Source organism: Schistocerca piceifrons, chromosome 2 (genome assembly GCF_021461385.2).
Source record: "Schistocerca piceifrons isolate TAMUIC-IGC-003096 chromosome 2, iqSchPice1.1, whole genome shotgun sequence".
Lineage (NCBI taxonomy): Eukaryota > Metazoa > Arthropoda > Insecta > Orthoptera > Acrididae > Schistocerca > Schistocerca piceifrons.
This window is the reverse complement of record NC_060139.1, coordinates 189608608-189636186: the sequence shown is the minus strand read 5'-3', so window position 1 is coordinate 189636186 and position 27579 is coordinate 189608608. Positions and strand designations below refer to the sequence as shown.

Below are 27579 nucleotides of genomic sequence, written 5' to 3'. Positions count from 1 at the left end.
AGAAGAGAAGTTGACTAGAAGAAGGGATCGGTTGGTAGGACATGTTCTGAGGCATCAAGGGATCACAAATTTAGCATTGGAGGGCAGCATGGAGGGTAAAAATCGTAGAGGGAGACCAAGAGATGAATACACTAAGCAGATTCAGAAGGATGTAGGTTGCAGTAGGCACTGGGAGATGAAGGAGCTTGCACAGGATAGATTAGCATGGAGAGCTGCATCAAACCAGTCTCAGGACTGAAGACCACAACAACAACAACAATTCCAAAATATTGTCTCGTCAGGAACATGTAACAGACGTTCAAAAGTCCCCTTGCCTTAGACGTACCTGCACTAGTCGGACCATGAATTGTCAGCACCGTTCTGTTCAGCTCCATACAGTGTAGAATGGTGTAGCAGCCTTCAGTCTCGAACTCATAAAGTGACTTTGTATTAGGACTGCCTACTGCATAAATCAGTTGAGGCGGTCTCATGAGGAACACACAAGATCTAAGTCTAGTGACCAAGCAGACCAGAGAACACATATAGGGATTCATCCAACACAGTGGAACTTCGTGTATGCAGACCGCAGGTTATCCAGATAAGCGAAAATGTTCAAAGTCTGAAAAAATAGACTGACGTGTTAAATGCTATAAACACTCACTTCCGTGTCCTGACATAGGCTAGAGGCGGCGTATAAGAACCTAAGGGAGGGGGGGGGGGGGGGCGGGGAGGGTTAGGTCAGTTTGCAATTTCCGAGCGGCCAGGAACGTATGCAGAAAGACAAACTTCCAGTGATAGCAAGTGACTGCTTAGATCAGCGCTAATCACTGTCATAGGGCACCTACTAGAGGTGCGTATTTTAGGACTCGATAAGGATACTTTTAGTACGCTCAAGGAACTTCGCGGTCTTAATAGCACATATTTGTTGCATTCAGATTAAGCTTATACGCTGAAGCTTATTTTAAACACGAGAAAAGTCAGAAATATTCGACTGTTGGTAGAACAGAAGCCACTGCCTGAGTCCCAGTGTTGAGAGCTAATAAAAGCGGCATTCACTAGTAGCAACGTAAAGTATAAACATTTGAGAGCAGCACTCCAATTGAGAAACAGACTTAATCGGAGCTTACGAAGCGAGCGACACGGAGTTGGCATCCAAATGGTCTGACAGAGAACTTGTAATCTCCCCTCTCCTTCCTACTTCCATCTAATATCCACATTAAACCATGTCGAGTCCAAGTAATTAATAAGCAAAGTCTTTTAAGAAGATTTGAGAGGAACGAAGATTACAATAAACTTTCAGGTTTACCTAGCTTGTCATGTTGAGATGGCCCCAGTTGTTCTGCCCTAGGTGTCTGATTCTTGAAGCTGAAAATCTCACATCAGACCCTCACGGTTGGTTTGAACTAAATATATTTGAAGATTGTTGTTGCAGCATTTTTTACGTAAATATATTCTCTCAAATTTTAGTGTATCATACAGTATTTTCGTTTTTCGCATTAACAAAGCCGAAATTACATTGTTCGCACAAAAATACAAAAATACGTTCGATCACATCAGAGGCAAGTTTACGACTCCCACACTGCGGAAATAATATTCCAAAGGCTTTACAATTTTTCTCAACAAATGAATTTCTGCTAGTTTCCGTTTCATTACTAATTTACATTATTATTTCATAAATCAATCAAGGAATAAATATAGTAAACAGTACAGGATCGCATAATTAATAATAGGAATTTTAAGATTGCCAAAAATTCGTAATTTCAAATGTTTCTAAAAAAATTATTTAACTCCATATTCAGAACTAGTTTTTATCGATTATAACATTGAAACAAAAATATTTTATAGAATAATTCCTTTTCATAAATTTTAGCTTGAAATATATGAAAGTTTTCAGAAATGTAACTGAGATAATATTGACCAGTCCAAAATTCGAGAAATAATACTGGTATCGACAACTACTGTTGAGGAAAAGTAATGCTAGAGGAGGATGTCCCGTTACAGATTCGAAATACGAAAACTCTCGGGATTGTGGCAGCACACTGTTTCTCCCTATCCGCGGTAGACCGGCCAGTAAGACCGACACTTTACAGGCATCGGCCAATCTGAAATCAGGTTTTGCGCTTCCATGGTTCCTCTGGCCAATCACCGTCAGGTCGTCCTGATCCTCTTAGGCTGTAGGTGGGGATGTTTCTGGTCTTCACACAAACAGATTCCTTGTTTGGCATCAACAGCGTTCAGCTGAAAGCTAAAGTCACTGCCATTCTTATTATGGCTAGCAACAACAGTGTTTTACGTCACTTTTCTCTGCCACGGAGGGGCGGGGGCGGAAACTTCTCTCTTACTGATTTCACATTTCACTGTAACCTGAGTGAATCCACTGATGTTACTAATCTCAGGAGCAAGGATCATGCTTGCTGCATATGCTAAGGCATGCCTGTTTGCGACTATCGTCTTCTGTGGCACGTTACAGCAGCGTCTTAACGGTGTGTTGAGTTACCAGTTAACTCTCTGAACTGAAACCTCTATCCAAAGGCAGCTGTTCCGTGTGTCTGCAGTTCCCAAGCTTCTTCCGTTATTGTTTATGTCGTGTAACCTGTACGCTACCACTTACAGTCTTACACCTACCACCTGCATGATGTCTTTGAGTGCTCTAGCTGGCTTCCAACAGCCTCAGAGTCAATAAGCCGTCAGTACAGGACAACATTTTGTATTTCTCTTCGTCCACATGCAAATTACACACTATTATATTGACCACATATTGAGAGAAAAAAAAAAAACTACCTGAGAGATGTAGTCTCTTCGCTGACTATATACTTTTCATTTATGGTTATGCATTACTCCACAACACCACACGGCATATGCAGAGAGTCACACAATATAGAGACGTATTTCAGACATCATATGCGGATTTGAAAAATGAACTGGCAGATCATTTCCATTTGGACCTTAGCGAGAAATCAGTGTAGAATTGTATGTTTCAATAGCTGAAAATTTAATAACAGTTTTACAGTCAATATTACTTCAATATTGTTTACATTTAAACTTTTATCTGTACCAGTATTTATAGCAATGGACTAAATTTTATACACTGGTGAGAGATATTGGAATTATCAAAGTCACTGTGTGTTAGGCGGGAAGGAATAGTGACTGGACGTATAGCAGGAGGTATTCAGAGTCTAAGGCTACGAGGGTGATGTTCCTGGAGTTTCATATGTTCTAAAGAAATTAGTAATGCGCGGTAATAACGATGTGTGCGGTTATCAAAAATGTTCAAATGTGTGTGAAATCTTATGGGACTTACCTGCTAAGGTCATCAGTACCTAAGCTTACACACTACTTAACCTAAATTATGCTAAGGACAAACACACCCACCCATGCCCGAGGGAAGATTCGAACCTCCGCCGGGACCAGCCGCACTGTTATCAGTTGTGCAGAGTTTCAATCAACCGCCACCTAGAGCGCTAGTTGCAGATAAACAAAAATTACGACTCGTTTGGAAAACTGGTATCGCGAAGAAATCCGCTGTTGTGAAACTTCCTGGCAGATTAAAACTGTGTGCCCGACCGAGACTCGAACTGGGGACCATTGCCTTCCGCGGGCAAGTGCTCTACCATCTGAGCTACCGAAGCGCGACTCACGCCCGGTACTCACAGCTTTACTTCTGCCAGTACCTCGTCTCCTACCTTCCAAACTTTACAGAAGCTCTCCTGCGAACCTTGCAGAACTAGCACTCCTGAAAGAAAGGATATAGCGGAGACATGGCTTAGCCACAGTCTGGGGGATGTTTCCAGAATGAGATTTTCACTCTGCAGCGGAGTGTGCGCTGACATGAAACTTCCTGGCAGATTAAAACTGTGCTGCAGAGTGAAAAATCTCATTCTGGAAACACCCCCCCAGGCTGTGGCTAAGCCATGTCTCCGCTATATCCTTTCTTTCAGGAGTGCTAGTTCTGCAAGGTTCGCAGGAGAGCTTCTGTAAAGTTTGGAAGGTAGGAGACGAGATACTGGCAGAAGTACAGCTGTGAGAACGGGGCGTGAGTCGTGCTTCGGTAGCTCAGTTGGTAGAGCACTTGCCCGCGAAAGGCAATGGTCCCGAGTTCGAGTCTCGGTCGGGCACACAGTTTTAATCTGCCAGGAAGTTTCATATCAGCGCACACTCCGCTGCAGAGTGAAAATCTCATTCTGGTAAATCCGCTGTTATTCGATCCATGTGGGCGAAACGTGCAACCGTAGATGAGTCCACCAGCAGCTCGCAGTGGTTCACAGACAAAGAGTATTGTCTTGTCAGAATGTCGCAAAATGGCGTCGAAAGTTTGCGGCTGCTAGAGAACGTATCACCAACGAGGATCACAGTGGTCCACCCAGCACACTATCAACAGATACGAACACAGCTATCATCGAGGAGCAGCGTCAGGACAACACGAGCATCGCGTTGCAGTATGTAAAGGTATAACTGGGAATGTCGTTCGGAAGCGTTAGTCATATTGTTCACGATACTCTTCAGTACCGGAAAGTTTGTTCACGATAGGTTATACGAAATCTGACCAACTAACACAAGGAGAAGTGCATGGAGGGAAGTCTGTAACTCTTGCAACAGTTCTCTACAGAAGGAACAGTTTTCTTCACTGAATCTTGGATCCACTATTATGCCCCCAGCAGTAAGTGGTCGTCAGTGGAGTGGAAACACCCCGCCTCTCCAAACGCAAAAGAGTTTAAGATGACGCCATCTGCGGGTAACAAGATGACTGCAATGTTCTGGGATAGTGTCATTCTCTTGGAGCTTTTGCTGACCGATAATGCGAGACCTTCACAGTTCCGCAAACCAATCAGAAGGAAATGGCGAGAACTTGTCACTGAAGGCGTCAACTTACTTCATCACAATGTGAGAGCTCATACTCTCAAGAAGACCACCATGCTGCAGAAGCAGTTTTGCTGGGACGTCATCGACCAACCTCCCTAAGGTCTGGATCTCACTCCAAGCGATTTTCACCTTCTTGCTCACTTTAAGGAACGACTAGAGGCAGATGATTTGCTTCAGACGAGGAGGTGAAACACTTCGTGACAACATGGCTGAAAACGCAAAGACAGGATTTTTACGAGGAGGGTATTCAGACGGTCTCCACGAAGCAGCAAGTGCCTAAGCTGATATGTATACTACTGGCCATTAAAATAGCTACACCAAAAAGAAATGCAGATGATAAACGGGTATTCATTCAACAAATATATTATTCTAGAACTGACATGTGATTACATTTTCACGCAGTTTTGGTGCATAGATCCTGAGAAATCAGTACCCAGAACAACCACCTCTGGCCGTAATAACGGCCTTGATACGCCTGGGCACTGAGTCAAACAGAGCTTGGATAGCGTGTACAGGTACAGCTGCCCATGCAGCTTCAACACGATACCACAGTTCATCCAGAGTAGTAACTGGCGTATTGTGATGAGCCAGTTGCTCGGCCACCATTGATCAGACGTTTTCAATTGGTGAGAGATCTGGAGAATGTGATAGTCAGGGCAGCAGTCGAACATTTTCTGTATCCAGGAAGACCCGTACAGGACATGCATCATGCGGTCGTGCATTATCCAGCTGAAATGTAGGGTTTTGCAGGGATCGAATGAAGGGTGGAGCCACGGGTCTAAAATGTAACGTCCACTGTTCAAAGTGCCGTCAATGCAAACAAGGGGTGACCGAGACGTGTAACCAGTGGCACCCCATACCATCACGCCAGGTGATACGCCAGTAAGGCGATGACGAATATACACTGTGATGCAGCGTCAAGGGTAACCGCAGCCAAGGTCTCCGAGCTGATAGTCCATACTGCTGCAAACGTCGTCGAACTGTCCGTGCAGATGGTTGTTGTCTTGCTAAACATCCCTATCTGTTGACTCATGTATCGAGACGTGGCTACATGATCCGTTACAGTCATGCCAATAAGATGCCTGTCATCTCGACTGCTAGTAATAAGAGGCCGTTGGGATCCAGCAGGGCGATCCGTATTACCCTCCCGAACCCACCGAGTCCATATTCTGCTCACAGTCATTGGATTTCGAGAAAAGCGAGCAGCAATGTCGCGATACGATAAACTGCAATCGCGGTAGGCTACAATCAGACCTTTATCAAAGTCCTCCTTACACGAGGCATCACAACAACGTTTCACCAGGCAACGCCGGTCAATCGGTTGGAACTTTCCTCATGTCAGCACGTCGTAGGTGTCGCCACCGGCGCCAACCTTGTGTGAATGCTCTGAAAAGCTAATCATTTGCACATCACAGCATCTTCTTCCTGTCACTTAAATTTCGCGTCTGTAGCACGTCATCTTCGTGGTGTAGCAATTTTAATGGCCGGTAGTGTAGGCTATGTCGAAAAATAGCCTAATGTTGGCTGTATTGGTTGTTGATTGTATGAAAAAGTGTACCCATTTGACTGAAGGCGTTGTAACCTTAGCTTCCGATCTCCACTCGTGTGGCCTCTCACCTGATGGGGATCCAGTCGTCCTCCTCGACAGCCATGCCAATGCCTATGCCCGCACCGAACTCTGAGCCGTCGTCCAGGTTGTCTGGCAGGAGCAGCAGCAGTGCCAGCAGGAGCACGAGAGCGGCGGCGGCGCAGACCAGCAGCAGCAGCAGCCACGCCAGCACGACGCGAGGGCTGCGGCACCGCCGCCTGCACAGCCCTAGCCCCAGCCACAGCCGCATGCCGCAGCCGCTGCCGCCGCCCCACAGCGGCTGTCCGGGCTCCACCGCTCCTGCAAACACACACGGGCAGCTGTCACTGGAGTATTCTGGTAAACGATTGTGTAACCATATTTCTAAAAACATGCTAGGGGTGAGAACTGGAAGGCAGTGCAGGAGTGGCTGAAGCGCCAGGAGTGGCTGAAGCACTAGAAGTGCCAATGTATTTGAAGTGCCGGCAGGCAGGTGAAGTGCCGGCAGGCAGGTGAAGTGCCGGCAGGCAGGTGAAGTGCCGGCAGGCAGGTGAAGTGCCGGCAGGCAGGTGAAGTGCCGGCAGGCAGGTGAAGTGCCGGCAGGCAGGTGAAGTGCCGGCAGGCAGGTGAAGTGCCGGCAGGCAGGTGAAGTGCCGGCAGGCAGGTGAAGTGCCGGCAGGCAGGTGAAGTGCCGGCAGGCAGGTGAAGTGCCGGCAGGCAGGTGAAGTGCCGGCAGGCAGGTGAAGTGCCGGCAGGCAGGTGAAGTGCCGGCAGGCAGGTGAAGTGCCGGCAGGCAGGTGAAGTGTCGGCAGGCAGGTGAAGTGCCGGCAGGCAGGTGAAGTGCCGGCAGGCAGGTGAAGTGCCGGCAGGCAGGTGAAGTGCCGGCAGGCAGGTGAAGTGCCGGCAGGCAGGTGAAGTGCCGGCAGGCAGGTGAAGTGCCGGCAGGCAGGTGAAGTGCCGGCAGGCAGGTGAAGTGCCGGCAGGCAGGTGAAGTGCCGGCAGGCAGGTGAAGTGCCGGCAGGCAGGTGAAGTGCCGGCAGGCAGGTGAAGTGCCGGCAGGCAGGTGAAGTGCCGGCAGGCAGGTGAAGTGCCGGCAGGCAGGTGAAGTGCCGGCAGGCAGGTGAAGTGCCGGCAGGCAGGTGAAGTGCCGGCAGGCAGGTGAAGTGCCGGCAGGCAGGTGAAGTGCCGGCAGGCAGGTGAAGTGCCGGCAGGCAGGTGAAGTGCCGGCAGGCAGGTGAAGTGCCGGCAGGAAGGTGAAGTGCCGGCTGGAAGGTGAAGTGCCGGCTGGAAGGTGAAGTGCCGGCTGGAAGGTGAAGTGCCGGCTGGAAGGTGAAGTGCCGGCTGGAAGGTGAAGTGCCGGCTGGAAGGTGAAGTGCCGGCTGGAAGGTGAAGTGCCGGCTGGAAGGTGAAGTGCCGGCTGGAAGGTGAAGTGCCGGCTGGAAGGTGAAGTGCCGGCTGGAAGGTGAAGTGCCGGCTGGAAGGTGAAGTGCCGGCAGGAAGGTGAAGTGCCGGCAGGAAGGTGAAGTGCCGGCAGGAAGGTGAAGTGCCGGCAGGAAGGTGAAGTGCCGGCAGGAAGGTGAAGTGCCGGCAGGAAGGTGAAGTGCCGGCAGGAAGGTGAAGTGCCGGCAGGAAGGTGAAGTGCCGGCAGGAAGGTGAAGTGCCGGCAGGAAGGTGAAGTGCCGGCAGGAAGGTGAAGTGCCGGCAGGAAGGTGAAGTGCCGGCAGGAAGGTGAAGTGCCGGCAGGAAGGTGAAGTGCCGGCAGGAAGGTGAAGTGCCGGCAGGAAGGTGAAGTGCCGGCAGGAAGGTGAAGTGCCGGCAGGAAGTCAGATTTTAAGGGGGGCGGTAAATTCCAATGGCTAAGTGCAAGGGGATGGAGTACTGAACAGTGAAGAGCCAGGATGAAGTAGGTGGTCCAGTACAGGAATTTCCTACACTGTCTGTGCAATTAGTATATGAGATATCTTCGATTGTAAAGAGAATGAATGGGATTTTGAGGTTTTAGATACAAAATGCTGAAGATATTGCGATAAAGAATGCCCCAGAAGACAGATTACTTGATTCACCAGAAGGTTATAGGTGTGAGGAAAATGACTGCGAGGAAACCTTGTGTAACAGAAGAAATCTGCTGATTGACAGAAGATGGAAGTATAAAAATGTTCAGGGAAAGACAGGAATACACCAATACACACCACATAGGAATGAAATAAGCAGGATGTTTAGGAAAGCTATAGGAGAAGTGTGAAAAAATCGAAAAGGAAGTCGTCTTCCGAAAGACTGAATGAGAACAGAGGACAGTCACACCAGCCTTCTGTGAAACTGAAAACAAAGAAGACAATAATAAATACGGAAGAGGGTAAGGTCCCTACGAGGGAGAGGAACTATCTGATGACATGATAGGAGAAAAAACATAGGGACTATGTAGGCAAACCAGTTTTAGAGTCCGAGTGTAACAGAGCTTTGGAAGATTTGCGAACAAATACAACCAAACGACTGATAAAGTCGGCGTGTAGAATCTATGAGACTGAAGACATACCATCAGACTTCCAGAAAATCATCATCCACACAGTCCCGAAGATAGCAATGGCACACAAGTGCGAAAACTATTGTTTAGCATATCATGCATCCTAGTTCTGCCAAGAATAATATACAAAAGAATTGAAATCAAAACTGAGGATCTGTTAGAAGACTATCAATTTGCTTTAGGAAAAGTAAGGCACCAGAGTGGCATTTCTGACGTTGCGTTTGGTAATGGAAACAAGACTAAAGAAAAATCAAGAAGACTAAAGAAAAGTCAAAACACTTTCATACGGTTTCTCGGCCTTGAAACTGCCTTCGACAATGCAAACTGAAGATGTTCAAGATTCTTAGAAATATAGGTGTACGCTAGATGGAAAGACGGGTAAAATACAATATGTACAAAAACTAAGAGGGAACAGTAAGAATGGAGGACCAAGAATAAAGTGCCGTAAGTAAAAACCATGCGAGATGGGTATGCAGTCTTTCGCTCCTACTGTTTAATCCACACGCAGAAGTATTAAAGACCGATATAAAAGAAAGGTTCAAAACTGGAACTAACTTTCAGTGTGGAAGTATATCAGTGATAAGGCTCGCTGATGACATTGCCAGCCTCAATGAAAGTTCAGACTAATTACAGGACCTGTTGAGTGGAATAATAGTCTAATGAGTACAGAAGTTGGACTGAGGGTACATCGAAGAAAAACAAAAGAACTGAAGAAATGACGTTCGCGATGAGTTTGACACCAAAATCGAAGGCGATGAAGTAGACAAAGTGGAGGAATTCTGCAATCTTGGAAACAAAACAACACATTACCAGTAGAACCAAGTTGAATATAAAAAGCAGACTAGCACAGGCGAAGTGGGCATTCTTGGCCAAAATAAATCTACTAGTATTAAATGACAGCCTTAATTTTAATCAAGAGATTTCTGAGAATGTACGCCTGGAGCACAGTATTGTGTGGCAGTGAATCATGGAGTGTGGGATTCCCAGGAAAGAAAAGAATCGAAGCGGGTTCAATGTTCAATGTGATACTATAGGATCGTGCTGAAAAATCAGGTGGACTGATAAGAAATGAGGAGGTTCTTCGTTGAATCGTCGAGGAGAAGAACATATGAAAAATATAAGAAGGAACAGGATGACAGGACAGCATGTGTCAGAATATAAATGAATAATTTACCATGTATGATACTAGAGGGAGGTGTAGAGTGTGAGTATAATCTGTAAGGGAAGACAGAGATTGGAATACGCACAACGAATAATGGAGTATGTTGGTTGCAAGTGCTGTTGTGAGATGAAGAGGGTGGTACAAAAGAAGACGTATTGGCAGGATGTATCATATCTGTCACAAGACTGATGCCTTCTTCACGCCAACAGAAAGAGAACATAAGATCTATTCCATTCCATTCCACGGTAATGTACAGGAAACAATTCCTTCATTCTGTTAGAGGTACATATGAAAAAATCTTCAAAATCCCGTCGCTCTGTATTTAGTTATACGTGCTTAATATCAACATTTACTTATCAGTTTGCCCCACGCAATGTCATATTAAGTTCATTCACACACATATCAAAAAAGGTTCTGCATCACCCCGTTTCCCAGAACCCCTGAAGATAGACGTTGACAGTGGATATTGTTTCACAGACACAGTCCCTTTGACTGTTCAGGGATGTCACTAAACCCGCCGAAAGATGTAAACAACCATGCATGAGCAGCGCCTGTTAGACGGAGGGTGTTCGACAGCCGATCAGTTCCAGTCATTCCACCAGGAAGGAGGTACACGGCTCGTGTTTATGTAATTCAACTATGCCTAGACGGTCAATAACGCGGTTCGATAGCGTCCGCATTGTTACTTTGTTCCAGTAAGCGCTCTCAACAAGGGTAGTGTCCAGTCGTCTCTGAGTGAACCAAAGGCGATGTTATTCGGACGTGCTGGAGATACAGAGAGACAAGAACTGTCTATGACATGCCTCGCTCACGCCGCCCAAGGGCCACTACTGCAGTGGATAACCGCTACCTACGGTTTATGGCTCGGAGGAACCCTGACAGCAACGCCACCATGTTGAATAATGCTTTTCGTGCAGCCACAGGACGTCGTGCTATTCGAACTGTGCGAAATAGACTGCATGATGCACAACTTCAGCGTCCATGGCAAAGTCCATCTTTGCAACCACGATATGATGCAGCGCGGTACAGATGGGCCTAACAACATGCCGAATGGACCGCTCAGCATTGGCATCACGTTCTCTTCACCGATGAGTGTCGCATATGCCTTCAACCAGACAATCGTCGGAGACGTGTTTGGAGGCAACCCGGTCAGGCTGAACGCCTTCGACACACTGTCCAGCGAGTGCAGCAAGATGGACGTTCCCTGCTGTTTTGGGGTGGCATTATGTGGGGCAGACGTACGCCGTTGGTAGTCATGGAAGACGCTGTAACGGCTGTACGATACGTGAATGTCATCCTCCGACCGATAGTACAACCACATCGGTAGCATATTGGCGATACATTAGTCTTCATGAACGATAATTCGCACCCCATCGTGCACCTCTTGTGAATGACTTCCTTCAGGATAACGACAAAAAAATGGTTCAAACGGATCTGAGCACTATGCGACTTAACTGCTGGGGGTCATCAGTCCCCTAGAACTTAGAACTACTTAAACCTAACTAACCTAAGGACATCACACACATCCGTGCCCGAGGCAGGATTCGAACCTGCGACCGCAGCGGTAGCGCGGTTCCAGACTGTAGCGCCTAGAACCGGTCGGCCGCTCGATTAGAGTGCCCAACATGTTCTCTAGACATGAACCCTATCGAACATGCCTGGGATAGATTGAAAAGGGCTGCTTACGGACGACGTGACCCACCAACCACTCTGAGGGATCTACTCTGAATCGCCGTTGAGGAGTGGTATAATCTGAACCAACAGTGCTTTGATGGACTTGTGGATAGAATGCCACGACGAATATAGGCATGCAACAACGCAAGAGGACGTGCTACTGGGTGTTAGAGGTACGTGTGTGTACAGCAATCTGGACCACCACCTCTGAAGGTCTCGCTGTATGGTGGTACAACATGAAATGCGTGGTTTTTCATGGTCAATAAAAAGGGCGGAAATGATGTTTATGTTTATCTCTATTCCAATTTTCTGTACAGGTTCCGGAACTCTCGGAACCGAGGTGATGCAAAACTTTTTTTGATGTGTGCATTTACTACCTCTCCTGCAGCACAAATTCAGTATCTTAACCCCCGTCTGCCACAGTCTTGTAGCTGCTTCTTAACCCTGTCTCAAATGTAACAACCTTTCCAGCTGATGACCAACCTCAAAGTAATCACGTTGGAGGAAGTTTAGTATGAAGTCTATCGGGCGCAGATATTCCGTTTCGTAGAGTACTCCCATCCAAAATACCAGTTTCATCTTTGCAATATTTTTCCCAAATCCTCCCGCACCCTTCCCCATACATAGTCAAATCTACAAAAGAATCTCCTTTCATAACTGTGTTGAACTTTATATATCCCAAAACCATATATACCGCTGTTTAACACTTCATTCACACACAAGCCACAATTGCAAATCCTATCACTTCGACGAGACAGTTTTCCAGCTTTGGATTCATATCCACCTGCTTCATTTGCTTTAGGAGGAATATACCGTGAGAAATTGATTACAAGGGAAAGTTCCTGGCTTCAAAACCACGATTATATTTACCTATATGACGAGACTTGGAACGGTGAGTTACAGATTATAGCAGGCCAAGTAAGTTCTGTTAAATGTGCTCCACTATAATTCAAAGTGATACAGATACATGACATTATTGTCCATGTTACACACTGTAGACTACGGCCTAAACATTCCACCAATTGTACAGTTCCTCAACTACAGCAATCCGCCGCGTGCTCATGGAGCCTTTTGAAAAGTGCAGTGTGAACATCCTCATCGTTGGAAAATCTCTTTCCTCTACATGTTCTTTAAGCTTGTCGAAAACATGGAAGTCGTATGGCGTAAGATCTTGACTTCCAGAACATCCTCGCCCACTCCTGTGCGGCCTTGTAGTAATTGTTGGCACCGTTTCATTACGACTCGAATCGACATCGCATTTGGTCCACACATCACCAGAATTTAGAGGTGAATCCGTGTGCGATTTAGACGTCTTATCCACCAGAATCTAACCGTTCGGCTGTGGAGCATGTTCCCACTTGCCACCCCATTTCAGTTGAACGCTGTGATGCAGCTGTTATCCTCACCGATCATAGCTGCGTCTGCAGGAAACCTAGAATACGTATTTCCTTTTGACAACACGCTACTCTTGTAGCGCAGTCGCCTTAACGTAGAACAAATTGTGTGACTTAGTTCTGAAGTCACTACGTGTCTTCTTTGTTTACGCTATCTCGCTATATGGCCATCACTTCAGCACCATATTCTTCATGAAATTACACCACCAATATGCTCTATATGACAGTTATACGTAAAAGATATCATTTCCTGGAACTATTCCCTTTCATATTCAAATGGTTAGACGGTTTAAATCTGATATCAATCTGGTATCAATCTGCAAATCTTCAACGATGTAGCAAGAGCAGCAGATAGCCTCTGAGTACAAAATTATCGCCCAGAAGTCTTCCTCCAACAAGATCCTACACCCGTCTCTCACAAGACGCTTCATATCGCGAAAGAATTCAGGACATGCTGAAATAACAACAATAAGAAACTAGAATATTAGCGCAACTGTTCGAATGATTATTCGGGGCCACGCAAGACGTTGACATTTTAGAAGTTTCATTAAATTTGCAGCAGAATGTTCCATCAAAGTACTTCACTGACGAGTAAATATGGAGATAAGTGAACTAAAAGAATTTAAAAAAAAGTCGGTAACGGCCGTTAAAGGCCACGTTAGATGCTAATTACGAATTACTCGAAGCGCAATTTGTAGCCCAAAATCTCTGCATTCTTTCACTGGCAGCCAGTTTCCTTTCCTCTGTGCATCCACTTCCACTTTCTCTCCATGACGGAAGCCTTTAAAGCTGTTGACCGAAGTGCCGACCCGAGCAGAATCCACCTGAAGATGGCAACGAGTCTGTTTGCCGAAATACTATGGAGAACTTACGACGTGACCCGGGCTGACACGCGTGAATTCTGTAAGTCAGAAATACGCCGGAAAAAAACATCAGATGGCAAGCAGTAATCTTCGTGAGTGGTATGAATTGTGCAGAAGTAGCGTTTTACTTACAATGAAAGATATTGTTTACTTCCTTCTATTTTTTTTTTGCCTTAAACGGATCTTACTTTAATCGTAATTTTTTCGTTTTCCGTCCTTCCTTAGATGCTTCAAAATTTATGGTGGTGTGTTCTGTCTATGCAACTAAACGAAAGGTAGTTTTTGTGCCATACGCGTTTCGCTTCTTTTATTTGTGAAGCATCTTCAGTGGCTTTAACAGATGCTTGTTTTTATACATATAATAAATAATAGTTACGGTATGTTACTATGTTACATTTTGTAATGTTTTTCTGATTAGAAACAACTTTTGTAGCACAAATATCTTGAGGTTAAATTATCGTTTGGATTTACTTGCTATTTCCAGCGTTGTTAGTCCATATTACTACATATGGGTGGTCCTGGAGATGAGTTCATTCGGTCCTCATGCTCCACTTCGCTGATTTCCGGCGTTTTTTCATCCACAATTATTATAACACATCACTTGCACTTGTCATTTTGCGATCTTTATGCGTGTGTTTACAGAGTGTAGAGTTGCCAACTGTCGCTATGTGCTTATCTTCCGTCTTTTGTTTGTGTTGTGAGTGCGGCTTGATATTTTTCATTTGTTTTGTGCATCTGAGAGGTGGAGAGGGGGAGAAGGGTGGAGGAAGAATTATTAATTATGTACTCCGCTTACGTTTCAGATTCTCTTTGTTATCGTTTTGTGGCTAACATGATCGGGGAGTTATTGCTGATATTGATTTGGTAATTAACTACTTTCTTTTTCATTGCAAGGGCTCTTTGTATGTGAAAGTTTCTTATAATGGCTGGAAATTTTTGTTGTGATTGTTCACTCTAATAATTTTCATGTCTTGTTCCGTGCTGGTGATTCATGTCCAAGTTTTTTCAGGTGTTTGGCATAGATAGAATGGCTATTTTCATACTTCCAGCTTCTTATATATCCTTTATACTTAGTTTTGAAATTCCTACCTATCATCCCCATATATACTGATTCACATTCTTGGCATTGTAATTGATGTATGTAATTTTTTGTTGTTACAAATGTCGATGATGTAAATTATACAGTAGTCAATTCTCTACGTACTACGAGGGTGAGTCATATGAAAACCTTAAATTTGTAAAAAGGAATCGAAATTTCGACCCGTTTTTCTGTAAGTTGGTAAGCGTGCTACAATCAGCGTCCAGAACGGCCTGTAGGTGGCAGCAGATTCACACATAGTGTCGCAGTATCAGTGTAAAGATGGCCGCCCCACTTGCGACTTTCACCAGGGAAGAACAGCGTTCTAAGTTTCCTTTAATTTACGTCTATGGTCACAATCTTTTTTGTTTAACAGATTACGGGTTTCGGTCTTTAATGACCATCATCAGATCTGCAGCAAAAATGGGAAAATATAAATACACTCGCAAACTGCCGACATTAGCGACGTCTGGTCAACTTACTACACAAACATCTTGTGGCTACTGTACGGCAGCTTGTTTTACACAATAGTTTTACTGACAACATGAATCGTGCATGTGATGTGATTTATATGTATTTGACGATGCTGGTGCTGATTCCGCATTTAACATTTGACGATGCCACTATGGCTGCTGTGCATTAGGACTTTGTTTTTATGAAACAGGTATGCCTCTTCATATTTAAAGCACACAAACGTAAATTTTGTCAGTGCTACTTTTCAGTATGCGCTATGTATTGTTCTTAAGCTGTATACAGTTTGCGAGTGTATTTATATTTTCCCATTATTGCTGCAGATCTGATGATGGTCATTAAAGAGCGAAACCGGGGCCGGCCGGTGTGGCCGTGCGGTTCTAGGCGCTTCAGTCTGGAACCACGTGACCGCTACGGTCGCAGGTTCGAATCCTGCTTCGGGCATGGATGTGTGTGATGTCCTTAGGTTAGTTCGGTTTAAGTAATTCTAAGTTCTAGGGGACTGATGACTACAGATGTTAAGTCCCACAGTGCTCAGAGCCGTTTTGAAATGAAACCGGTAATCTGTTAAACAAAAAAGATTGTGACCGTAGATGTAAATTAAAGGAAACTTATTACATATACGGGTCACTGTGTTGTTTCGCGACGATGTCGCAGCTTGTGAACAGCGTTCTGTTATTCGGTTTTTGCGTAGTGAACGTGTGAAACCTATTGAAATTCATCAACTATGAAGGTTCAGTACGGTGATGCATGTCTGTCACAGCAGGAAGTCTACGAATGGAGTAGGAAGTTCGCAAATGGTGTGACTTCAGTGGATGATGCTCCTCGTCCAGGTCAGGGACAAAGAGTTGTGGCTCCACAGAACATTGCAGCAGTTGAAGCAATAGTGAAGGAAATCCGCCGAGTGATACTGAATAACACTGCAGCATGTTTACAGATTAGTCATGGGGCAGCACACCACATTGTGCATGATGTGCTCCAGTTTCACAAAGTGTCTGCAAGATGGGTACCACGGCAACTGACTGCTGAAATGAGAGAACGACGTGTTGATGCTTGTGAAGAACTTCTTCGGCGCTTTGAACGAGAAGGCGATGGCTTCCTTGCAAGAATCGTTACTGGGGACGAAACCTAAGTTCACTTCCACCAACCGGAAATGAAGAGAGCGAAGAAGGAATGGCGCCATTCCTCATCACCAAAACCAAAGAAGTTTCGAACAGAACCATCAGCAGTGAAGGTTATGCTGACACTCTTTTGGGACGAAAAAGGCGTCATTTTGGAGCATTACACGCCTAAAGGGACCACTGTCACCAGTCCATGATAGACAGATCTCCTAAAAAAACATCTGCGGCCTGCAATCAAATCAGAGCGATGTGGATTGCTGTCAGCAGGCATCCTTTTGCAACATGACAATGCAAGGCCCCACACTGCACGTCCAACAGCTGCAACAATCACAAACATGCATTTTGAGTGTCTTCCTCATCCACCATACTCACCAGACCTTGCCCCAAGTGATTTCCATATGTTTGGACCACTCAAAGACGCAATGGGAGGAAGGAAGTTCCGTTCTGATGAAGAGGTAAGCCACGCGGTGCACGAGTGGTTGGACTACCAAAAGAATTTTTTTCTAAAGGAATTTATGCGCTGGAAGACTTGCATAGAGAGTTCGGGAGATTATGTTGAAAAGTGATGGAGCTTTGTACCACTCTGCACAATAAATAATATTTTAAATGTTTAAGGTTCTCATTTGACTCACCCTCGTACATTTAACCCTCTTTCAGTTTCCAATTTCGCTGCAATAAACAGCACCTCTGTTACAAAAGTATTTTTTTCTGTTTGCTTTTTCCTATTGGCACACACAACTCTGAAACGGACAGCATTCCGGTATGCAAGTTGGTAAATCCAATTAAGTTTATTGGTGTCCTGGGAAGGGAAGCGTCCCGTGGTGAGTGGCTACAAGTGCCGACGTAACGCCGAGCTGGTTCCGCACGCAGCTCTGACCAGCTGGCCTTCCGTCCCGTGGAGCGCTTCGCCTGCCGGAAGAGCGGTCAGTCGCCGCAACGGAGCGGGACCGCGTGACGTCACCGCAGGCCGGCGACCCTGTATGACAGCTGACCGGGCGTCCGTCCGGCGGAAAAAAAAAGAAAACCGGAGGCCGTGTCACGGACACAGGTGCAGTGCAACTTTTAGTACAACATACATTTAACTATATTCCAGTACAATATAAAATTAAAATTTCTGTAACAGACTGACAGCTTTAATTGACAGAATACTTAAGCGTTTATCCACTACAGTGGCGTCATCAGAATAGACGGATAGAAGTCATCTCGCCGTCTTACAGTATTGCCAATTACTGCTAATTTCAAAAGTTAGTAAAAATTAATCTTACATTTGCACAAGATTTCGTCTATAGTCTTTTTAAATCTGATACCTTTCTATGCCCCTCCCCCCCATGAATCATGGACCTTGCTGTTATTGGGGAGGCTTGCGTGCCTCAGCGATACAGATGGCTGTACCGTAGCTGCAACCACAACGGAGGGGTGTCTCTTGAGAGGCCAGACAAACGTGTCGTTCCTGAAGAGGGGCAGCAGCCTTTTCAGTAGTTGCAAGGGCAACAGTCTGGATGACTGACTCCTCTGGCCTCGTAACACTAACCAAAACGGCCTTGCTGTGCTGGTACTGCGAACGGCTGAAAGCAAGGGGGGAAACTACAGCCGTAATTTTTCCCGAGGGCATGCAGCTTTGCAGTATGATTAAATGATGATCGCGTCCTCTTGGGTAAAATATTCTGGAGGTAAAATAGTCCCCCATTCAGTTGTACGGGCGGGGACTACTCAGGAGGACATTGTTAACAGGAGAAAGAAAACTCTCGTTCTACGGATCCGAGCGTTGAATGTCAGATCCTTTAATCGGGCAGATAGGTTAGAAAATTTAAAAAGGGAAATGGATAGGTTAAAATTAGATATAGTGGGAATTGGTGAAGTTCGGTGGCAGGAGGAACTAGACTTCTGGTCAGGTGAATACAAGGTTATAAATACAAAATCAAGTAGGGCTAATGCACGAGTAGGTTTAATAATGAATAAAAAAATACGAGTGCCGGTAAGCTACTACAAACAGCATAATTATTGTGGCCAAGATGGACACGAAGCCCACGCCTACCACAGTAGTACAGGTTTATATGCCAACTAACTCGGCAGATGACGAAGAGATCGATGAAATGTACGATGAGATAAAAGAAATTATTCAGATAGTGAAGGGAGACGAAAATTTAGTAGTCATGCGTGACTGGAATTCGATAGTAGGAAAAGGAAGAGAAGGAAAAGTAGTAGGTGAATATGGAATGGCAGTAAGAAATGAAAGAGGAAGCCCCTGGTAGAATTTTGCACAGACCATAACTTAATCATAGCTAACACTTGGTTCAAGAATCATAAAAGAAGGTTGTATACATGGAAGAACCCTGGAGATACTAGAAGATATCAGATAGATTATATAATGGTAAGACAGAGATTTAGGAACCAGGTTTTAAATTGTAAGACATTTCCAGGGGCAGATGTGGACTCTGGCCACAATCTATTGGCTGTGAACTGTAGATTAAAACTGAAGAAACTGCAAAAACGTGGGAATTTAAGGAGATGGGATCTCGATAAACTGACCGAACCAGAAATTGTAGAGAGTTTCAGGGAGAACATTAAGGAACGATTGACAGGAATGGGGGAAAGAAATACAGCACAAGAATGGGTAGCTTTCAGGGATGAAATAGTGAAGGCAGCAGAGGATCAAGTAGGTAAAAAGATGAGGGCTAGTAGAAATCCTTGGGTAACAGAAGAAATATTGAATTTAATTGATGAAAGGAGAAAACATAAAAATGCAGTAAATGAAACAGGCAAATAGGAATACAAACGTCTCAAAAATGAGATCGACAGGAAGTGCAAAATGGTTAAGCAGGCATGGCTAGAGGACAAATGTAAGGATGTAGAGGCTTATCTCACGAGGGGCAAGATGATTACTGCCTACAGCAAAATTAAAGAGACCTGTGGAGAAAAGAGAACCACTTGTATGAATATCAAGAGCTCAGATGGAAACCCAGTTCTAAGCAAAGAAGGGAAAGCAGAAAGGTGGAAGGAGTATATAGAGGGTCTATACAAGGGCGATGTTCTTGAGGACAATATTATGGAAATGGAAGAGGAGGTAGATGAAGATGAAATGGGAGATAAGATACTGCATGAAGAGTTTGACAGAGCACTGAAAGATCTGAGTCGAAACAAGGCCCCAGGAGTAGACAACATTCCATTAGAACTACTGATGGCCTTGGGAGAGCCAGTCATGGCAAAACTCTACCATCTGGTGAGCAAGATGTATGAGACAGGCGAAATACCCTCAGACTTCAAGAAGAATATAATAAATCCAATCCCAAAGAAAGTAGGTGTTGACAAATGTGAAAATCACCAAACTATCAGTTTAATAAGCCACGGCTGCAAAATACTAACACGAATTCTTTACAGAAGAATGGAAAAAACTGGTAGAAGCCGACCTAGGGGAAGATCAGTTTAGATTCCGTAGAAATGTTGGAACACGTGAGGCAATAGTGACCCTACGACTTATCTTAGAAGCTAGATTAAGGAAAGGCAAACCTACGTTCCTAGCATTTGTAGACTTAGAGAAAGCCTTTGACAATGTTGACTGGAATACTCTGTTTCAAATTCTGAAGGTGGCAGGTGTCAAATACAGGGAGCGAAAAGCTATTTACAGTTTGTACAGAAACCAGATGGCAGTTATAAGAGTCGAGGGACATCAAAGGGAAGCAGTGGTTGGGAAGGGAGTGAGACAGGGTTGCAGCCTCTCCCCAATGTTATTCAATCTGTATATTGAGAAAGCAGTAAAGGAAACAAAAGAAAAATTCGGAGTAGGAATTAAACTCCATGGAGAAGAAATGAAAACATTGAGGTTCGCCGATGACATTGTAATTGTGTCAGAGACAGCAAAGGACCTGGAAGAGCAGCTGAACGGAATGGACAGTGTCTTGAAAGGAGGATATAAGATGAACACAACAAAAGCAAAACGCGGATAATGGAATGTAGTCGAATTAAATCGGGTGATGCTGAGGGAATTAGATTAGGAAATGAGATACTTAAAGTAGTAAATGGATTTTGCTATTTGGGGAGCAAAATAACTGATGGTGGTCGAAGTAGAGAGGATATTAAATGTAGGCTGGCAACGGGAAGGAAAGTGTGTCTGAAGAAGAGAAATTTTTTTAACATCGAGTATAGGTTTAAGTGTCAGGAAGTCGTTTCTGAGAGATTAGTATGGAGTGTAGGCATGTATGGAAGTGAAACGTGGGCGATAAATAGTTTTGACAGGAAGAGAATAGAAGCTTTCGAAATGTGGTGCTACAGAAGAATGCTGAAGATTAGACGGGTAGATCGCATAACTAATGAGGCTGTGTTGAACAGAATTGGAGAGAAGAGAAATTTATGGTACTACTTGACTAGAAGAACGGATCAGTTGGCAGGACATGTTCTAAAGCATCAAGGGATCACCAATTTAGTACTGGACGGCAGCGTGGAGGGTAAAAATCGTAGAGGGAGACCAAGAGATGAATACACTAAGCAGATTCAGAAGGATGTAGGTTGCAGTAGGTACGGGGAGATGAAGAAGCTTGCACAGGATAGAGTAGCATCGAGAGCTGCATCAAACCAGTCTCTGGACTGAAGACCAGAACAACAACATTACGAGGTATTCCATGATTATTGTCACCTCAGTATATGTTGATCATATCTGTTTTTAACTGGCGTAGATTGAGTGCAGTGCAGTTACTAGTGCCGGGACGGTACTAATCGTTGGATGCCCCTACAGTGGTCATTTGGCTACCGACGGGAAGAGAGAAGCAACGCCCCGTGGCATGTGTGAGGGTGTCCGGAAGCAGGTCCGACCGTTTGTTCGCCGCGGCTGGCCGACTTCCCGTGCGCCGTCAGCTGTAAACCTGTTGCCGGTAAACGCCCTACACGCCGCCTGCAATCGCAGCCCTGCTGTATTGTCCAGCGAAACATCGGCTGCCAAGCACGCAACAGGTAGCAGGTGGCAGCGGTGCGTGACAACCAGTGAAGTCCAGGACATGGTGCAGAACACCCCGGTACTACAGGGCGGGCGGGCGCGCCGTAGATACGAGTACATACGGACGCGTAAGCCCCTATTGCTGCAGACATCAAACAGTAAGTCACTTGAAGGAGGGCACGGAGCCGAATTTCTGTCACCATGCATTACGCGAATTGTAACCCTCAGTTAAAGATTTCTGGTGGGCGGTTTGCGGTTTTAAATCACCTCGGGGTATGACCTTACGGTGCATTTGACCTGCGGTCGTCGCACGGTGGCGCTGGCAGCAGTCCACATACGCAGAGGTGCGTTGATGCGTGTCAGAGTACGGTGCAGCGAGTAGTGTGCAGACGTTTTCAGACGTGCTAATGGTGACTGCGTGTTGAAAATGGCTCAAAGAATACGTATTGTTGACGTTATGGGGGGTAGAATACTAGGGCGACTGGAGGCTGGTCAAATACAGCAGGTCGTAGCACGGGCCCTCTGTGTGCCACAAAGTATGTTCTCAAGATTATGGCAACGATTCCAACAGACAGGAAACATGTCCAGGCGCTAGAGTACGGCACGTCCACAGCGTACACCACCACAAGCAGACCGATATCTCACCATTAGTGCCCCCAGACGGCCACCGAGTACTGCAGGTAGCCTTGCTCCGAACCTTACCACAGCTACTAGAACAGTTGTCTCCAGACACACAGTCTACAGACGACTGAACAGACACGGTTTATTCGCCTGGAGATCTGCAAGGTGCATTCCACTGACTCCTGGTCACAGGAGAGCCCGTAAAGCCTGGTGTCAAGAACACAGTACATGGTCATTGGAACAATGGTCCAAGGTTATGTTCACAGACGAGTCCAGGTATAGTCTGGACAGTGATTCTCGCCGGGTTTTCATCTGGCGCGAACCAGGAACCAGATACCAGCCTCTTAAGGTCCTTGAAAGGGACCTGTATGGAGGTCGTGGTTTGATGGTGGGGGTGGGATTATGATTGGTGCACGTACACCCCTGCATGACTTTGACAGAGGAGCTGCAACAGGTCAGGTGTATCGGGACGTCATTTTGCACCAGTATGTCCGCCTTTTCAGGGGTGCAGTGGGTCCCACCTTCCTCGTGATGGATGATAACGTACAGTCTCACCGAGCTGCCATCGTGAAGTACCTTGAAATAGAACATATCAGGCAAATGGAGTGGCCTGCCTGTTCTCCAGACCTAAACCCCATGAGCACGTTTGGGGTGCTCTCGGTCGACGTATCGCTGCACGTCTTCAAACCCCTAGGACACTTCAGGAGCTCCGACAGGCACTGGTGCAACAATGGGAGGCTATAACCCAGCAGCTGCTCGACCACGTGATCCAGAGTATTCCAACCCGTTGTGCGGCCTGTGTACGTGTGCATGGTGATCATATCCCATATTGATGTCGGGGTACATGCGCACGAAACAGTGGCGTTTTGTAGCACATGTGTTTCGGGACGGTTTTCTCAACTTATCACCAATACCGTGGACTTACAGATCTGTGTCGTGTGTGTTCCCTATGTGCCTATGCTATTATCGCCAGTTTTCTGTAGTGCAGTATTGTGTGGCACCACATTCTGCAATTGTCCTTAATTTATGAGCCTGCCTGTTCTCCAGACCTAAACCCCATGAGCACGTCTGGGGTGCTCTCGGTCGTCGTATCTACATAAAGCGTGTCTCAAATCATTCGGGTAAAACTGATATAGATGATAGTGGTTCCAGAACCGATTACATTGAGATAGGGGACCAATGATGGGAAATACATATTTATTGTCTTATGGGTATACGCAAAGTACACAGCACAACAACAATGTAGCTCATAGTAACTGTTCAAAGTGACGACCGCATCTCGACGCGTCCACGAGAACAGCGCATGAAGTTCTGCTGCACTCTCACAAAGATCCCGGGTGTCTGTTGTACACTGGAACAGGCAGCGGGTGATAAGCTGCGTACAGCCCTACCACCGGACGGACATACTATACGCAGTTCATAGCACGTCTGTCATGTGACGACAGCATGTACCGCACCGCCACATTAATCTATGCTGCACACACGCCAGTGTCTCTAGTGTCTGTTGTCCATCGCATCAGACAGCTTGTGATTTGACAGTGGTGACGCACATTACTATGTACAGTGAATGACTCTTAGTCAAAGATGGAACGACACCTGTGATGAGAGTTGGCAGGCATACATTTAATGTACGGTGCAGCAGGATGTAGTGCTCATAAGGTAACACAAAGGTAAAGAGAGCGCTTTCCTAACAGGTGTCGTCTTAACAAGAAGTAGTTTATCTCCGTGGATACCAACTTAAGAGGGACAGGTCGTTCACGCAACAGAGAGCCATCCAAAGTTACCACCATAAATGTGAATGTGTGGTGTCTGTTCTTTTGGACCTGTCCGGAAGAACAGACAGCACACGCATTCCGCAGCTGCGATACATGTCCGAACACTAGACTTTGAGGAGATGGTGTTGGATCGCGTGTCCGACCACCGACTTACAGCAAGTGAGCAAAAGTATCCGGACACCCCCAAAAACATACTTTTTTCATATTAGGTGCATTGTGCTGCCACCTAGTGCCAGGTACTCCATATCAGCGACCTCAGTAGTCATTAGAAATTGTAAGAGAGCAGAATGGGGCGCTCTGCGGAACTCACGGACTTCGAACGTGGTCAGGTCATTGGGTGTCACTTGTGTCATACGTCTGTACATGAGATTTCCACACTCCGTAACATCCCAAGGTCCACTGTTTCCGATGTGATAGTGAAGTGAAAGCGTGAAGGGACACGTACAGCGCAAAAGCGTACAGGCCGACTGACAGAGACCGCCGACAGTTGAAGAGGGTCGTAATGTATAATAGGCAGACATCTACACAGACCATCACACAGGAACTCCAAATTGCATCAGGATCCACTGCAAATACTATGACAAGGGAGAGGTGATATCATGGTCGAGTGGCTGTTCATAAGGCACACATCAGGACGGTAAATGCCAAATGACGCCTCGCTTTGTGTAAGGAGCGTAAACATTGGACGATTGAACTGTGTAAAAAAGTTGTATGGAGTGACGAATCACGGTACACCATGTGGCGATCCGATGGCAGTGTGTGGGTATGGCGAATGCCCGGTGAACGTCATCTGCCAGCGTGTGTAGTGCCAACAGTAAAATTCGGAGGCAGTGGTGTTATGGTGTGGTCGTGTTTTTGATGGAGGGGGCTTGCACCCCTTGTTGTTTTGCGTGGCACTATCACAGCATAGGCCTAAATTGATGTTTTAAGCACCTTCTTGCTCCCCACAATTGCAATTCGGGGATGGCGATTCCATCTTTCAACACGATTAAGCACCTGTTCATAATGCACGGCCTATAGCGGAGTGGTCACACGACAACGTCCCTGTAATGGACTGGCCTGCACAGAGTTCTGAACCGAGTCCTATTGAACACCTCTGGGATGTTTTGGAACGCCGTGCCAGGCCTCACCGACCGACATCGATACCTCTCCTCAGCGCAGCCATTCCCCGAGAAACCTTCCAGCACTTTATTGAACGTATGCCTGAGAGAGTGGAAGCTGTCATCAAGGCTAAGGGTGGGCCAACACCATATTGAATTCCAACATCATCGATGGAGGGCGTTACTAACTTTTAAGTCATTTTATGCCAGGTGTCCGGGTACTTTGGATCACAGTGTATAAGCACCCGTCAACCTGGCCGTGAAACGCATACTTCGACGAATACAGTGCGGAAAGTACTGCTGGAACAGGTATTACAGCCCTGTCATGAAGACCATGTGGAAACACTGGGACCAAAGGATTTTGAGACTCACGTTCTGTCCACCGAAGTGCTGTAGTGCCGAACTTCGTACAGTTTGTGTTGCTCACTGATGAGGCCTCATTCACCCGCGACAGTGTTTTCAACTGCCGCAACAGCCATTCTGGAGTGAGCCTTATTTCCGTTTCTGTATAGTCCGCACGGAATTCCGTGGCTGGTAGATGGGCAGCTGGCGCTGGACATGTGGGAAGAATGGTAGTGGTGGGGGTTACGGGCAGGCATTCCAGGGGAAATGCCGAGTGCTGGAGGGAAGTGCTGTTCTAAACTGAAACCTATACTCACATTTTTTGTAAATATTAAGTGGGGCCCCTCCACGCCCACACTTGCGTGGTGACCATTCAAAAAGATCTACGTCGCATCTCATTTCGTTAGTATTTAAAAAGAATTCCACCGAAAACGCAGCGACTTCTTTTCGCCTGGTTTGTTAGCTGTTCTTAACTTTCAGAGAAGCATCATGGGTGGCGAATTTTGGCCGCTGTGGTCGAGTGGTTCTAAGTGCTTCAGTCCGGAACCGCGCTGCTGCTACGGTCGCAGGTTCGAATCCTGCCTGGGGCATCGATGTGTGTGATGTCCTTAGATTAGTTTGATTTACGTAGTTCTATGTCCGGGGGACTGATGACCTCAGATGTTAAGTCCCATTGTAAGAGGTCCATGATTAAGGAATTTGTTGCTAGCGCACTCGAGCAGATGTAATTTCGATGGATTGCTCACGCGCTGCCTGCGATATGTAAGCTATAAGAGACTCTCAGACCAGAGAGCAGTGTTGACTGCAGTAGGAACTGTGTAGCAGCAGTCGTGTGTATGAAATTGGCTGGGCCGGTCGTGGAGAGAGTTGGCTGGGCCGGTCGTGGAGAGCGATGGCGGTGCCTGAGCGTTGTAGTATAAGGTAAAAGCAGCCTCGCGCTTATGTACGATTGTAATATCAAGTCCCATGTAAATGTTTTTAAAAATCTCTTAATAATAATCTTTCTTATAAAAATTAACTTTTGACAATCATTCATCTCAATTTAAAGAATTTACTAATTTCACCAATCCATGGTCATCCCAATTATTGGAAAGAAAAAGCAGTTGTTTCCTTTTATACATGACAAATCTATCGGCCAGCATTGCACTGGGCTGTGCCAGAAAAATTTCTTATAGGAGCAGATATATATATGCATTATGCGGCGACCTTGTTGAGGTAAGAATTTCAATTTATTCAGAATGATCTTTCAGGGCCATGACACAGCACTGGTGACGTCCAAATTTACCAGTTTAAATTCACAGTCAATTATTGAAAGGTTATAAGTGAACCACAATTTTATTGAGAAATTAGTCACACTGTATTATTGGTAGGTTACGGAATTTATCTGTTGGTAGGTTACGCAGAATGTGAATGCTATAACTATATTTTTTACTGTTGGGAGGTTACACCATAGTGCTTAGTGCCATTTGAGACTGTCTCTTAGGAAGACATTAAACGAATTTTTATCTGCTTTTCTAAATAGATATATTTTATATTTACTTACAGGGTGTCTGGATGTTACCGTATTCAGTCTCGCTAAAACGACCATGTGATCAATAATTCCTGTATCCGTAATGATGGTATCTATTTGCTCAAGATCATTTGTTGCTAACAGGTCACTTATGTATTCGCAAACATTTACATTTCGAGCAGGATCCTGAATCAATTGATCAAAATAATTTTGGGACAAAGCATTTAGTCCAATTTCGGACGATATTTTCTGCCTATCACCGGCTTTGAACATACGGGGTGTTTCTGCGAGACGTGCGAAAATTTAACAGGGCATAGAGGATGCTCCACTCAACAATTTGAGGTAAGGAACCTGGGGTCATAGAAGTCAGCTTAAGGAGATAATAGGAATAAAATCACATTACTGTGTACTTTTTCATTTACATTAGTTACAGTTACCTGCAAATTCCATCACTGACACAATGAACGTACAATTTGTACTCTAGCTTACAAAATGTGCTGAAACTCAATGTAAGCATGATATCTGCGAACAAGATTCCGATGCGCCCTGACAAATATCGCAGGTGCGATCAGAATCATATCATAGGCAGCTACAATTCTGGCAACTAATTCCAT

At 45.6% G+C, this 27579-nt stretch overlaps 1 protein-coding gene across 2 annotated transcripts in view; it reads right to left on the bottom strand.

Annotated features, from left to right (window-relative positions):
- The window catches only part of LOC124776307 (polypeptide N-acetylgalactosaminyltransferase 3-like), a 347179-nt gene that overhangs the window by 258473 nt on the left and 61127 nt on the right, over positions 1-27579 (bottom strand). For both annotated transcript variants that reach the window (XM_047251238.1, XM_047251239.1), the window contains exon 2: positions 6457-6727. In XM_047251238.1, coding sequence (XP_047107194.1) covers positions 6457-6677 — 221 coding nt within the window. In that variant the 5' untranslated portion in view covers positions 6678-6727. The remainder of the gene's footprint in view (positions 1-6456; positions 6728-27579) is intronic.